Source organism: Benincasa hispida, chromosome 10, assembly GCF_027475165.1.
Source record: "Benincasa hispida cultivar pf3 chromosome 10, pf3_genome.v1.1, whole genome shotgun sequence".
Taxonomy (NCBI): Eukaryota; Viridiplantae; Streptophyta; class Magnoliopsida; order Cucurbitales; family Cucurbitaceae; genus Benincasa; species Benincasa hispida.
Window position 1 is genome coordinate 17,336,102 of NC_143487.1, and position 16,246 is coordinate 17,352,347.

General features: G+C 33.2%; 2 protein-coding genes and 1 long non-coding RNA gene across 3 annotated transcripts; 1 reads left to right on the forward strand and 2 right to left on the reverse strand.

The window, feature by feature from the left end:
* Nucleotides 1-693: 693 nt before the first annotated feature.
* Nucleotides 694-2,498, forward strand: LOC120088173 (ethylene-responsive transcription factor ERF070-like). Its single transcript, XM_039045282.2, has one exon. It carries the CDS (start codon nucleotides 1,506-1,508, stop codon nucleotides 2,274-2,276), a length of 771 nt encoding a protein of 256 aa, XP_038901210.1. The 5' UTR covers nucleotides 694-1,505; the 3' UTR covers nucleotides 2,277-2,498.
* A 9,905-nt stretch (nucleotides 2,499-12,403) lies between these two features.
* On the reverse strand, nucleotides 12,404-14,070 carry LOC150033147 (uncharacterized). The gene is made up of 3 exons (XR_016524133.1): nucleotides 13,177-14,070; nucleotides 12,986-13,081; nucleotides 12,404-12,914 (listed from the first exon to the last, which is right to left on the reverse strand). It is a non-coding gene; the product is annotated as an uncharacterized LOC150033147 (long non-coding RNA).
* A 471-nt stretch (nucleotides 14,071-14,541) lies between these two features.
* On the reverse strand, nucleotides 14,542-15,629 carry LOC150033148 (uncharacterized). The gene is made up of 3 exons (XM_090306296.1): nucleotides 15,486-15,629; nucleotides 15,028-15,372; nucleotides 14,542-14,685 (listed from the first exon to the last, which is right to left on the reverse strand). Exons 1-3 carry the CDS (start codon nucleotides 15,627-15,629, stop codon nucleotides 14,542-14,544), a joined length of 633 nt encoding a protein of 210 aa, XP_090162422.1.
* Between the last annotated feature and the right edge of the window lie 617 nt (nucleotides 15,630-16,246).

The following is a 16,246-nucleotide window of genomic DNA, read 5'->3' on the forward strand; positions in this document are numbered from 1 at the left end:
CCTATACTGGAAATGAGGACCATTCTAATAATAACTTCTAGTCATATTTTTTTTTGGAGATTCTTAACTTCAAACATCGTAATCGAGCTCACATTATTTTAAGTTTTGATCTATAAAAATCTGTACTTCATGAGGGTCTAGGTTTGGTGGGGAAGCATCTTACGAAGAGATGGATCATGAAATATCAACGTGTCCCCTTATTTCTGATATGTCAAATATCGAATATGTGACAAAGAGCTTGTTTGAGTCACCAGTATTACATATCAAAATGGCTCTCTTTATCATCCATCATTCTTCCTTTAATTCATTATTAACTTTAGATTATAAATATCATTTCACTGCACAGAAGCATCTAGATTTATTTTGGAGCACATAAACTTTGACTTTTAGTAGTAGATTGATGCTAGTCAATAGGAGTCCACCTTCAAATCCACACACCTGTGATACTACAGATCCTAGTGGGAAATGGGAGAGAGCCAAACAAAATATCAAGTCTTGGTCTCTTTGATTGTAAATTTCTCATAACTTGTCCTCTGGGTCTATGAGAATAGTTCTAGTATTGTACATATTTGTTTCATTTAACACTTGACATTGTTGACAAATTTTGGAGTCTTTCACCATCCCTAATTGATTGAGATCAGACGAATCAAGCTAAAGAGTAGAGTTCACCCATGGAAGGTGCTCTTCAAGCTAGGTGACACTCTTGCAGTTAGTTCAAAGGAAACAAAGGATAGAATAGAGATGAAGATCGGGAATAGCATCTACAAAAGCCCAAAAGATTTTAAAAAATTAGGGAATAAATTTCAGCCCAAAGAGAAGAAAGACCAACGTCAAAAACACTGGAAAGATCATTAGACATGACAATAACCTCGAACCTTAGTCTCTACAATGATATGATATTGTCTATTTGGACGTAACCATGTCCACATAATTTTGTGTCTTCATGTTATTGGAGATACTTGTACTTTCTTATAAATTCATAATCATCTCATTGTCTAACCAATGTGAACAAACGAAATAGTATTAGAAATTGTAACAACGTGGCCGATTCTCTTTGGAAGAAATCCCACCAAATAACATAATATAATTTGAACATTTTTGTGATTCTTTACACTATATTCCTATATATCTGCCTTCAATCTTCTTGCTTGTAGACTTGGGTTTTCCACTCCCAAGTCTTCCATTTTTATTTTCTCTCAAAAGTCTTTGCCTTTTCTCCCCTTCTTATTCTTCTTCTTCACTCTGGTTTCTGAACTGAAAATAGATTCTTGGTGGCTGATCCTTTCCTCTGTTTCTTGTTCAATTTGGTGTCCTTAGTGGAAGCTAATTCTGATGATTTGCTTGCGTTTGATCCTTCTTCTTCTTCGTTGTTTTGCTGATTTTACAGACTGATTAAGCTTCTTCTTGCTTTGTAATTCTGTTCTTTATATCCCCAATTGTAATTTGTGATCCTAACCAAAACGCTCCCTCAGGCTTGTTAGAGTGATTGTTCTTTCAGATCTAACATGTCTGTGGAAGACATGGCTTCCTTGTCGGAGCACGGAATCGACTGCCGCCGGAAGCATTCAACTTCCCGGGACTGTACTAAACTGAAGCAAAAGCTTGTTAGGATCATCGTCACCGACGCTGACGCCACTGATTCTTCTAGTGAAGATGAACTGATTTTGGGATCAAGAACGGCAATTAGGAGACAAGTAAGAGAAATCACTATTAAACGTTACTCTGTTCTTGATGGGTCTACAGCAAAATCCCCTGTTTCGGAGATTTGCAAGAAGCGGAACCCTAGATCACGAAGGTCTAATAAACCATCTCGCCGGAAAAAGTTCAGAGGAGTCCGTCAGAGGCCGTGGGGTCGGTGGGCGGCGGAAATCCGAGATCCGATTCGCCGGAAACGGATTTGGCTCGGAACCTTCGATACGGCGGAAGAAGCAGCAGCGGTTTATGACCAAGCTGCTGTGAAACTCCAGGGTCCAAACGCCACAACGAACTTCTCCGGTGACGGAGCAGTTACAACGGCGGGCGACGGCGGTAGCAAGGAGGAAGACGGCTTAGAATCGCGGAAAACGACGGCGGCTTGGTCACCGGCTTCAGTGCTCCATTACGACAGCGTATTAACTCCGATTGAGGAGATGCTGTATTGTGGAGAGGTTGATGAGTTTGGATTGGCCATGGCGCCGGCGAGCTTGCCGGCGGCGAGGAGGCAGTGCGGCGGCGACGAAGATTTCGGGGAGTTGGAGCTGGACTTGGACTATTTCTTGGTTGACGTCATTTACTAAGGGAAGAAGGTTCCGAATAGCGTGGAATGTCTATTAATATTCAACGACGTTACGGATTTAATATTAATGATGATAAATATATAAATATATTATATTAAATATTAGGTGAAATTGTGATGTGGCTGAAATTAATTATAAATGACAAGTATGTGGGAGTGTAATATTGTGATTTTTTATTCCCATCAAGCTAATGTGATGAAGTTTTAAATTTAAAACAGGAAATAATTAGTTCTTTTTAATATTTTTTTAATATAATTGTGAATAGATTACTTTCTAGAAGATTCAAATGACAATTGAGATATATTCGATTTGATAAATTTTTTTTCATTTAATTGTATTAAAAATTAAGAAAGATAAAAAAAAAAAGGGGGAGAAAAGTGTATGTGATGCACACAATGTCAAACAAGTAAGTTTTTAGGTGTTTGTTTGTTTGTGTTTTTTTTATATAAATATATTTTCTTTTTGTTGGGTTACTAATAAAGTGGAGTGAATAATAAGTTTATGATATTGTAGTAAGACATATTTACTTAATACATTTTAGTTATACTAGTTATTTAATTAATTGAGACTTTAATATTGGCACAATCATCTACAATGCCTTTCAATTTATTAGATATAAGTACTACAATTATTTATTTTTTAAAAAAATTAAAGTTAGTTATCCTTTTAACTATATTTGTGAAATTTGGAGTTAGTTCGAATCGATATAATGAAGGTGCATAATTAAGGTGGCTCGTCAGACATTATGTTAAGATAATGAGTCCTAAATAATCCTATAATATAAAATTGTCTATTTTCAAACTTTATGTTAAATATTTCTTATATCAATGAAATATTGTTACATAACATCTTTCTCGTTTTTTTTATGTGTTACTTTATTCAATTTTAGTGCACTAAAGATTGATAAGATAGAAGAAGAATGATAGAAAGAGAAATGATGACTTGATAAGTATGTTGCGATAGAAATGTCAACATTAATATCAAATAACTAAAAATTTTCCTGTACTATATGAGTATGGATAATTTTTCTTATTATCTCCATTTATTGTGTGTTAGGTCAACATATTTTTAAAAATAGGGTGAAATTCACCAACATTAATTTGGGATTCACAAATATTTATGAAGGCAAATTTATAGTATTAAAAAATTTTCATAAAAGAACATATCCATAGAACATCGCCTACTACACCACACACAATAAAAAAATTGTCACATGACAATTAAACTTTTTTATAAAAAAAAAAATTATTATTTTTATATAAAGAAATGGGGAGTATGGACTTAGATGTAGGCTAGGCTACACCTCAACTCTTTTTCTTCTAAATGTTATAGAGTTTGTAAATTAGTTGCTCACACCATCGCTAGGTTTTTAGTTTGGTGGATTTTGTCTCTCCACACTCGACTTTGGAGGAAGAATCGGTTTTCAAAATATATTTAATCCATATGTATAATTAATTAAATTTCAACTTTTCATCACTATTAAAATTAAAATTTTACTTCATAATTATTTTAAATCAATTAATAGACATTAACGTCAATGACTAAAAGTGAGTATTTAATGAAAAATCATGTTTAAAGTGTAAATTTTGAAATTTAAGGATCAAATTGAAATAAAACTCAAATATTAATAATAAAATTGTAACAATTTAAAACCTAAGGACTAAAATTATAAGTAGGTCATGTTTATCCCAAGAAAAATATAATAAATGAATGAAAATCTGAAAAGTTGATCCCATTTGATTACGTTTGTTGTTGTTGTTTATTTGTGCTCCGTAATCTTCATAAAATAGAGCCCACTTCCAAGTCTGTAATAAAAAAGCGTAATTTGAATGAGGAGCAGAAGGTGATCAATCCGATTACGTTTGAAAATACATGAGACCTACTAGCTTTTTTCAGATACGTTTGAACAAGTTTTTCAATTTTTGTATAAAATTACCGTTATAAATACCATTACCGTTACAATATGATAATCATGTATTTGTCACAGTTACTGTTATTATTACATATATGGTTACTGATTGACTCTAAACGGTAACAATCCAAAGTAAAAAGTCTCAATCGTAATTAGATTAGGTTTGCAAAATGTCTAAATAAACATGATAAAAAAAAGAGAACCCAATTACGTTTATGATTAAGGCCGTTTGGTCCATCAATGTAATCTCATTTCGATTACACCAGGATTGATAACCCTAATTGTGTAACACTTTAAATTCTAGGGATCAAAAAAATTACTCTTCCCTTCATATCATCAACTATATAAACTATTGATTGTTAATGAAATGATTGAAGATGAACTCTTTAAGGGAGATGTGTAGTTACATGAAATAAGGGCATAGAGGAATGAATAATTGAAGAATATTAATCAAAAGAAAGGAAAATGGATTAGTTACTAATAATGGAGAATGCATCAAAGAGCAAAGGGTGAGAAGATAAATACTATGGAAGTGGATTTGGTGGGTCCATTGTTTGTTTACCAAACAGATATTAAGGAACCAATAATTCCAAAACTAAGGTCCCAATTTTCCCATTATTCTCAATAGCCGCCTTTCACTGTTCACTTCCCTTTTTATATTTTTGGAGCCTCTTAAAACAAAAGTCAATTATAAATAATACTTCAAACCTTTGTCTTTTATTTTAAAAAAGATTTTTTTTTTTTTTTTTAAAAAAACCACTTTCAAAAGTTTCAATATTATTCTTGACTATTTATAAATATTTCAAAACAAAAATAAAAAATCCGTTAAAATGTTGAATGAAAATAAGAGGAAAGTTAGAATTTAGAACATGTGTAGTATTGTTTAGGTTCAATTTTTTTTCGGACGTAATTTCATATCTCAATTTCCATCTAAAGTGTAAGGATTTTTTTTTTACCAAAAATAGTTTTAAAATGTTTATAAAAAAGGTCTAGAATAACATTGAAAATTTTGAAAGAATAGAGCAACTTTGAAACAAATTAAAAAAATTTAAGGGTATTTTAGGTAATTTAGTGCAGAAAATAAAATAAAATAAAATGGTAAATGTAATAGATAATATAGTTTAAAATAAATTAGAGCAAACATCAATTTATACCATTGAACTTCGGAGTTTGAACTTCGGGGTTATATCAATTTAGACTCTAATATAATAATTCTATTAGTTTAAACCTTGAATTTTGGGTTATATAAATTTAAATCCTTAATTTTCATAGGTGTATCAATTTAAATCCTCTATTATGTTTTATTTGGATAACCATCGTGTGAGACTTGTAATTTTATCAAAACCTCTAAACTTACATAATAAGCATATAAATTTAGACTCTTAAATTATGATTTATTTGAAAATTATTTATAAGTTTAACCGAAAAAAATAAATGTTTTACATGATATTTTTCAAATTAAATTTTAAGAAATATATAAATTGTTACACTTATCAAAATTCACGACTTAAATTGATATACTTATAAAAGTTTGAGGTTTAAATTGATATAATCATTAATTTGAGATTTAAATTGATATAACCTCTAAAATTAAAAAATATTGATATTTGTTTAATAGAAAATTGAATTTTTAACGATCGAAGTCGATAATATAAAAATTTATAACTGAGGTATATGCTCATTTTGGATTTATTGATGAATGTGTGGATCATTTTATTGGGATATTTGATAAAAATCAAAATTTGACATAATTAAATACCTAGTTTTTTTTTTTTTTTTTCTTTGGACGATTAGATCCATGGTTTTTGTGGCATCGTTTGTAGCAAAATTTATTAATTTAATATGTGGTATGGAATGGAACCCACCCCACCATTGTAATGGATTATGAAGTTATATCAAATATATTAGATATTATATGTTTGTTATGTCCCACAGATCAATTGGAATTTAGAAGGGCTAAAGTCTTTGTCAATGAAAACTTTCATGTTTTCTTGTCTAATGCTTTATCTTTTCTTCTTTCTTTTAAATATTCTGAATCTCTAATACTCTTTTTGCCTCGTTCATAACTTTACCCAATTGAGATTATTAAAATCATTTATGCAACCTTTTCATCAATAAAATGTTTTTCTTGATAAATAAAGGCTCAATAAATCAATCTTCATCATAAAGAAAAAAAAAAGTTATGAGTTCAATCTCTTAACTTTCATATTTATGTCTAATAAATCTCTAAACTTTCAAAATATTTAAGAGAATGTTTAGGTCAAGGAGTTGGGAAGTGTGAAGTTGTAAACTCATGTAACATCCCGAATTTCAAGAAAATTTAAGTTAATTACCTAAAATTGTTGAGTTTAAATTTTCCCTTCATTTGGAAAATTGGGGTTAAATTGAAATAATTGAAAAACTTTTATTGGTTAAATTGAATTTAATGGATTAGATATTCGAACCGATTATCTTGAAAATATTGAATTTTGCTTCCTTTGATTTTGGATTTTAGGGCCAACATAAAATAATAATAATAATAATAAAAGAGATAATTAATTTCATGTGGTTTTGAATTGATATATTTGGAAGGATTTAATTTGTATCAAATTGATGGATCTTATGCCTTTAATTTTGGTTTTCAAAATTTGGAAAAAATAAAAGAATTGAGATTTTTTTCGAAATTAAATGAGAGTGAAAAGAGGTCAAAAATTGGGGAGAGTTTTTCAGCGACAACTTTCACAAAATTGTCGATTTTCAGAGTTTGAACCGTTGGATTGTGCTCAAATTTGGTTAGCCTGTTCGAGACATATAGAGTTTCATTTTGAACGGTTTGATCATTGTTTTAAGCTCTGGTTTGTTCGTAATCGCTGTTGAATAAAATCTGTAAACTAGAAATTCCCCTTCCCTCCCACTCTCGCAAACCCTCCTCATGCAAGACCCTCACTACCAGCCGCTAGCCTAAACAATTTATGTCGTCCGACAGCAACACACGCTGCCTATCTATGCAGCCACAAGTCGATGCGCCGTCGGCCGCCATTGCTCCGATCTTTGTCGGAATTTTGAGAAAAACCTTGGATAAGACTTATTTTTCCTTATAATTTGGGAGATGAAGTTCATCACTTTGATTTTGGGTTAAATTAGTAATCTCTCTTTGGTTTAAAACTTAGATTCAATGTTTGAAATTTTTGAGGCATTGACCATCAAGCTAGATACTATTTTGTTTTGGAGAAAATTGGTGAAGATCGGTAAGTTTTGTAAGTTATTGGATGGTTATTCTTTTGGATTGAGAGTAATAGTGGGAAAATTAAGTTATTGATTTTGGATTTAATTCATAATCAGATTGGCTAATTAAATCGAGTATGAGAATTTTTCTTGGACCAAGCCACAACTTTAGGTTGATTCAAGTGTGCTAAAGAAGTTCTAAGGAGATTTTGTTTTGCGTTTTTTACCAAGTTGAAGTAAGTAATCTTACTACTGGAACCACCTTTGTGCCGATAAATTTATGATTTATGTTGGGGATTGTAAGACTAGTTACTGTTATGAGATTTAATGGACTCTTTAGAAAAGATATATGAGCATGTGATAATATGTCTGAAGCATGTTAATGTATAAGCATGATTTAGAATTTTTTGAGATATATTAAAAGGACGATTGAGCATGACCCTAAATTATGAGTTAAGCGGCACTACTACGGGAATGTAGTTAGGTAAAAGTTGGAGCAATTTGTTGATGTGCTTATTTATGTGACTTATTATGAAAGTGTGTAAGCTATATGATGTATTATGAAATTTCAAATGTTTGATTGTTTACATGAGTTAGTGCATGAAAGTGATGTATTAGAGTGGATCCATTAATACTAGATTAATTACGTATGTTGAGGTTAATTAACATGATCAAGACCTTGATCAGGAGATTTTAGAGAATTCATGATTATGTGAACGTTATATGTAATATGAAGTTAAGATGTAATATCTTTTCCTTTCCAGATTATGTGTCTGCATGAAAGTGATGCACGTCCAAGGGCGCTAGTACATGAAAGAGATGTACTAGGGTTAGTGTGTATGAAAGTAATACATACCTAGAGGGTACTTGAGTGTACATAAAAGGTGCACGCTCAGTGGGTTACGTGTATACGAAAGAGGTGTATACATAACCATGTGTACGAAAGAGGTACGCATCCTTACATTTATAGAGAAGATCTGAGGTGTACGAAAGTGGTACAGACTCAATGGGTTATGTATATACGAAAGAGGTGTATATGTAACCATGTGTACGAAAGAGGTACACATTCAGTGGGTTATGTGTATACGAAAGAGGCATATACATAACCATGTGTACGAAAGAGGTACACATTCAATGGGTTATGTGTATACGAAAGAGGTGTATACATAACCATGTGTATGAAAGAGGTACACATTAAGTGGGTTATGTGTATACGAAAGACGTGTATGCATAACCATGCGTGTGTAAGAGATTGTGTTTCCTTCGGGATTCACCAGAGGTTGTGGGTCCTACAGGACTTACTAGAGGTAGTGGACATACTTAACTACAGTAAAATATAAATAAGTTTTTCATGTATGTATGTATCCCATGAGGACTAGAGCAGTTTATATGTTCCACTAGAGGTAGGCATCTAAAGGACATAGATGTCTAGCCTGACCCCAGTAGTGGGGTTACTTACTGAGTATTTTATACTCACCCTTTTCTCATGTTTATATTTCAGGTAAGAGTAGGGACGCACTGGCGAATGACAAGCGAAATTCGTGATCGAGCCACTGGGACCAGTTTTATGCTTCCGCTCATGAGATTTAAACTTCTTTTCATGTTCTTCTTAGCTTTCAGTGTTGATGTTTAAAACTTACTATTAAGAATCGCTTCCAGATTTATTTATTTTTATTTATGATTTATGGGAACCCTACCATTGTTTTTAATATTTGAAATTAAATGCAAAGTCTTTTAAATTTACCTTATTTAATTAGCATTTATTTCACCATAACAGAGTGTCATTTTAAGTTTCATGCATGCATGTGTTTAGTAACGGCTTAACTTAAGTCCTAGGGGGTTGGGTCGTTACAACTCCATTCTTTGTTTGGCCAAGAAGTTTGTGGATCCCATTACTGAAAACATCAATTTTGACTTCAAAACTCCTTCGAGTTCATAGTTTCACTTCTTGCCCTAACCACCCCTGTGGACCCTAGGAGTTCATAATTTCAATTTCGTGTTTAATAAATCTTTAAACTTAAAAAGTGAAACAAATCTATGAACTTTAGAAAGGTTAAATACATTTATGAATTTTTAATTTTATGTTTTATATTTTTTTTGGGTAATATTTTTTAAAATTAACGAACTTTTAAAAAAAAATAAAAGTGTCTAGATCCTTAAACTTCCAATCTTGGGTCAATGTGAAATAGATCAAAGACTTATTAGGCACAAAATTGAAAATCCAATAACCTAGGCCTCGTTTGATAACCATTTAGTTTTTGAAAACTAAGTCTATTTCATCCACATTTCTTATAATGATTTGTATCTTTCTTAAGGACAATAGTTGAATTCTTAACCAAATTCCAACAACAAAAACAACTTTTTGAAGCTATTGTTTTTAGTTCTCAAAATTTAGCTTGATTTTTTAAACCATTAGTGAAAAGTAGATAACAAAAGAAAAAATTTGAAAGTGAAAGTACTGTTTATAGGTTTATTTTTCAAAAACAAAAACAAAAAACAAAGTGATTGCCAAACGGGACCTTAATTGTTAAAAAAAATCAAAAGTTGAAGAGTTTAATTGAAAGTTCAAAAAAACTTAAAAGTATGAGATTAAATTTATAATTTAAAAACAAAAAAATAACAGTATTGTCAAAATATTGGAAAATTTTCACAAAATAACCCAGAGACAAAAAACTTTTCTACCAATGATCTCTTCCTAAAAACTTTTCTATCACTGACCTTTTGTTCAAGCGAAATTTCAAATTTATTCCCAGTTTTAAAAAGCCTTCGGACCAAAGCCTTCCATCTTCTTCCTTCAACCATTCAATGTGTATTCAATACAACATCAACATTTTACCAAACCATTTATTCCTAACTAATATTCTACCAATAGCATTGAAGAACATTGGTATGAACAATTTCTGTTGAACTTCTTACAAAATTCTCCCATTGTTCTCTCGGAGTGTTATCTCAGAGTTTAAGTCCAACATCTTCGTTGATCGCTTCCATTGTTAGATTCAGAAATGGAGAGATGTAAGTGATATTCTACAATATTCTTGTCCCAAACCGCTTTCATAATAAATGTCGTTTAGCATTAAATGAACGATCATATAGTAATATATACACAATTGTTTATTACAATATAAATGGTTGGTCATAAATTACTAGTTGATCGTATACTAAGTTATAAACGATCCTGTAGTAATTTATAAACGATTGTGTAGTAATTTATAAACAATCACGTAGTAGTTTATAAACGATCGTATACTTAGTATTGTATACGAAATCATATATAAATTTATGAAAAATCGTTTATAAATTACTACACGATCATTTATAAATTAGTATACGATCAATTACTGTGTGATTTCTTAAACTTTTATGGGACATTGCTTAAGATTTTCTTATCCCATTGTAGATCAATAACGCTACTTTGCATCTTTGTACAATTTGATGGGAGTTGGGATGAGTCCGGAAGAAATTATGTTGGAGGTCATATGAAAGGTTTGAAAGTCAGAAATGATATAATCGTCAGTGAATCGGTGAGTATGATGCACCAACGACTGAATATCGATCAGGATATGTTTGATATACACATCAAATGTTGTTGTAATTTATTGTTCTCAGCTCTTCCAATCGACATAATCGACGATGAAAACCTTACTTTTTTTAAAAAGGCAATGATGCATCTCGAGTGCCATTATTTGTATTAATTACACCTTGCAAAAGTCATGGAGTACACACAGACAATATGTACCAGCATTGCAATCTAACCGATCAACCCATTTCAACTAGTCAAAACTGTGGGTTTGCAACCATTCCAATACGTAATATTCACACCATGTCTTCACTGGATGATCATATTGAACTATGTAACTTGGGGGATGACCGAAGTGAAGCTTGGTTTGATTACAACAATGAACCCAGATGTACTTCACAATTCAATATTGAACATGGATATGGACAATCTTCAGGACCACAAACTTCTCCAACATCTTACATCCATGTTCCAACCCCACCTGCTCCCGTCCCACCAGTTGTGATGCCTTCGGTTCAAATGAATTCTACCATTCTAACCCAACCATTTGTAGATATATCCAAACCATTATACGGTCCATCGTATGATGACCTCATCACAATACCTCATGACTGTCTGAATGACGAGGATATAAAGGTTGGTCAAATTTTCTTTTCAAAATATGAATTATCAGTTAAATTGTCGATGCTTGCAATACGAAAGAACTTTGACTACCATGTAAAAAAGTAACAAAGAGCTTGGTACTATCTGGTGTTCGGTGGAGGAATGTAAGTGGAGGGTCCGTGCGAAAAAAAATGAAAGAAAGTGATTCCTTCAAAGTGACAAAATATCCAAGTGAACATACATGTTCTCTTAAAATGAGAATGGGTAATCATCGACAAGCAAAAAGTTAGGATATTGGACACTTAATCAAGCCAAATACGAACAAGTTGGTTGAACATACCGCCCGAGGGATATAATTGAGGTTGCCCGAGAGATTATGGAGTGAACATAAGTTACGGGCGGGCTTATCGCGCTAGAGAGTACGAATTGGTGTTCGCACGAGGGTCGCGGGAAGGATCACATGCTATTGTTAAGGCATATGGCGAGGCACTTAAGCTTGCAAATCCAGGTACGAAATTTGAGGTTGAAGTAGAGGACGAACAATACTTTACGTATGTCTTCATGGCACTTGGTTCGTGTATCAGGGATTTTTTGAACTATATCCGTCTAGTAATCGTTGTTGATGAGACCCATTTGCACGAGAAATACAAAGATGTGTTGTTAATAGGAATGTGTATCGATGACAATAATAACATATATCTTATCGCCTTCAGTATTGTAGATGGTGAGAACAATGCATCATGGACTTGTTTCATGACTCATTTGAAGGCTTCGATAGGAGATGTTCCGAATTTATGATTATATCAGATCATCATATCTCAATTGCAAAGGCTATTGTAAGTATATTCCTTGATACATTTCATGCTCTATGTATATACCATATTCGGAACAATTTGGTTGACAAATTCAAGAATAAGGACATAATCCCACACTTTTACCTAGCGGCGAAAGCTTATAGAATATCTGAGTTTCAGATGTATTGGGCTAAGCTCCATTAATATCCTGTGTGACGGCCTATCTTGAGGAGTTTGGATTACAACGGTAGGCAAGAGTTTATCAAATCCATTGTAGGTATGACAAGATGACGACAAATATAGTAGAATGCCTCAATGAATTGTTGAAAGATGACGACAAATACAAAGATTGTGCACCTCTCTAGATCAATGGCCAGCATAAGTTAATGTTGTTTGATGTTGATTGGTGCAAATACAAAGTCAACATTTGTCCACGCTGGCTTGTATTCTTCCTATTGTCCAAACACGTAGTCAATAAAGAAGTAAGAGTCCGCCCAAAACCTCATGTGTGCTTCATGATCCAACCAGCCTGCCACTTTGCCACCCTCTATTTCAATACCTCCTGACCAGATATTAGAAGCAATACCCTCTGGCTCCATCAAAGCATCCTGGGATAGACAAGATGTAAATACATGGTTGAGTGAAGAGTATTTTCAACAAATATGTGAAATTTCCATACCGTGAAGCTCAAGTCAATCACCGTGAATCGATACGTGCACAGGTTAGGTTTCGAGTGCAACTTCTAATGCACATGCATAAAAAAAAGATTCATAATCTGGTCCAACAAAGAAAAATATAACTTGTCTATGTGATAGCTTAAGAAACTTTTGAATGATCAATCTTGGTTAATGAATAAACAGAAATACTTACGTCTCCAAGCACCCATGTGTTCTGCTTTTGAAGAAAACCTTGGTCCTGAAGGTATATACTATCGTCCGCTCCTCATTTTTGGTTTTAGGATGGCTTTTCCATCTTTTGTATGCATTCCACAGAATATTTGGGACTGTGAAGCATGAGTCATAGGAACTAACAATCCTTATGGGGAAGTCAGGTACAGGGACCAAAGGGTTGGGATTGACTGTGGCCGATTGTGGCTGGGAAGATTAGGGCTAAGAATCTCCTTTCTTCCCCCTTTTCACCAACTCAGGTGTGAACTTGGTTAGTTTTTTCCTTTTTCGGCACTCTCTGTCATTTTTTCCTTATATTTAAATTATAAATCAGTGACAAAACAATATTAAGAAGACTAATTCATGCAATAGTCGTACCTTGACTTCAGTAACATCCTTCTGAATTGACGTCCCCACAATCTTGGTTGAATGCGCGATGAAATGGCCCCTTAGACTAAACGCTTGAGTGGGGAGTTCATTGACTTCACTGAACGTCCCAACTGGCTGTTCATTGACTAGCTGTTCACTGACATGTTCATTGACATGTTATTCTGCATCGGTTTGAGGGGGATCTTCTACATTGTAGGTTTCTTGGTGGGTACGAGGGAGATCTTCTGCATCGGTCTAAGGGGGATCATCATTATTACGAGGTCCCTTATTATTGTTACCATCACCATTATTATCATCACAAGGTCCCTTATTATTGTACCTCTCATCATGATGAGTCCTTGTATTATTACTATTCTGAAGAAATAAAACGAGCTATTCTATCGAGGGAGGTAATCGATTGTTTAAGAATATGTAAACGATCGTTTAGAAAATCTAGACGATCGTCTAGAAAATTTAAACAATAGTTTAAGACTATCAAAATGATTGTTTAATATGATCTAGTTGATCATTAAGTAATATTTAACTTATCATCTATAAAATATAACCGATCGTTTAGATAGTCTTAAACGATCGTTTAGATTATCTAAATGACCGTTTAGATTTTCTAAATGATCGTCCATTTGAGAATATCAAAACGACTGTATAGAAATGCATACCTCATTCAGATGATGGACCATCATCTTTATTTTGTTCAATTGTTGGCCCATCAAATGATGTTGGACAGTAAAGGTATCTTCCAACTGACAAACCATGATAGTCAAATTCGCGAAATCTTTGCAAACTTCTTTAATTTATCCCTAAGAATCTTGTATGATTTGGAATGACTATGTCTTGAGGACTTCTGTTGCCTACGTGGTTCCATCTCTATTGGGTTAGCTTGAATCGGCATACATGCTTCTGGCTTAGACCTTGCATATTTACAAAGCTTTCTACATGGGATTCATGCTCTTCGTGCCCCTCAAAGGACTCGTGAATTGATGGAGTGTTCAACCCCTTCAATCCTTCTTGCTCCAACAACAGGAACCACATTAAGTCCTTTCAGTCGGTCCTCCTTGTACCTTATCTCCTCTGTGCTAGGTACAAGTCTCAACACAACAATAGTCTATACATAAACAAATGAGCAAGTCAGAATGCATGCAACTATAAACAAATGAGCAAGTCAGAATGCATGCAACTATAAACAAATGAGCAAGTCAGAAATGATCGGTTACTTACTTTTCTTGGGTGGAAAACTTTATTGTTCAAGGATTTATAAGATGGAGTACAAGAACAAGTCCATCTAAGAATTCTAGGAATTTCAACCTTGCTGATTTTGGTGGCTATAAACTTATTTGATGTGGATAAAATTTCGTAAGTCCAAACCTACGATATGAAAACTTTGTTGCACGTACATAATACACAGGTTCAATGTATATTAAAGTGAATCAAAAACAAAAGTACATACCTGGAAAGCAAGTATAAATCCTTTTATACAGTAATGTGAGACATGGTGATCACCTTCTGCTTTCGTTGAATCATATGCCTCCTTCTTCCCGCGCATAATAGTCTTTATGCTATTCAATGTACGTTGATAAAAGAGAGAATACCAGTCGTAATGTACGAAGACGTTGTGGTCATCGACAATCCCAAATATATTTACATCGAACTGGATTTTTTTGTCTTTTCCAATCATCATCGTTTCAATAAACAATGTCAATGCAACCTTGACAACATCTTCGTCATTAATAAAATTAAAGTTCTCGAATGTGGTCTCCACATCCTTGCAAAAACTATTCTTTCCATTTGAGTCCTTCGGTCCAAGAATGAGTTGTCACAGTCTTTTACGCTTGTTTCTCTTTTTATTGTTTCCCTGGTCGGACACAACCCAATTATCAAGTTAAAATCCTCTTGAGAGAATGTTACCTTCTTCCCTAGAATGTTGAATGATATAACGTCTGGGTTTGCATCTACTACCTCCTTCAACAGAAAGTGGTGCAAAAGTTGTCCATTAAAAACAATATCTATATCCAACTGTGGACCAAAGGCCGTTTTCCTATACAGTCTCATCTATTCTTAATCACAGGGGCAATTTTGTGGACTGGCAAGCGACTGTAGCAGAAAAATATTTTTCAGCAAAGACAACCATCTTACCAATCTGACAATCGTGTACATTACAAGAAAATCTAAACAATTGCCTAGAAAATCTAAACGATCACATAACAAAAACTAAACGATCGCATGATGAAAACTAACCGATCACATAACAAAAACTAACCGATCGCATAACAAATATCTAAACGATCACGTAACAATTAGCTAAACAATCACATAATAGATATCTAAAAGATCATGTAATAATTAGCTAAATGATTGCATGATATAAACCTAAACGATCATACAATAAATATCTAAATGATCACGTAGCAGTTAGCTAAACGATCACATGACATAAACCTAAACAATCACACAATAAATATCTAAACGATCCCTTAGTATTCTCTATTCGATCGCTTAATAATCTCTATCCAATCGCTTAGTAAGATCTAAACACTCGCTTAATATTCTCTAAATGCTTGCTTAGTATTCTCTATCCGATCACTTAGTATTCTCTCAACGATCGATTACGAACGAATACATGATTAAACCTTAAAAGATAGTCAAACCTCGAATGTCAACATGCATTC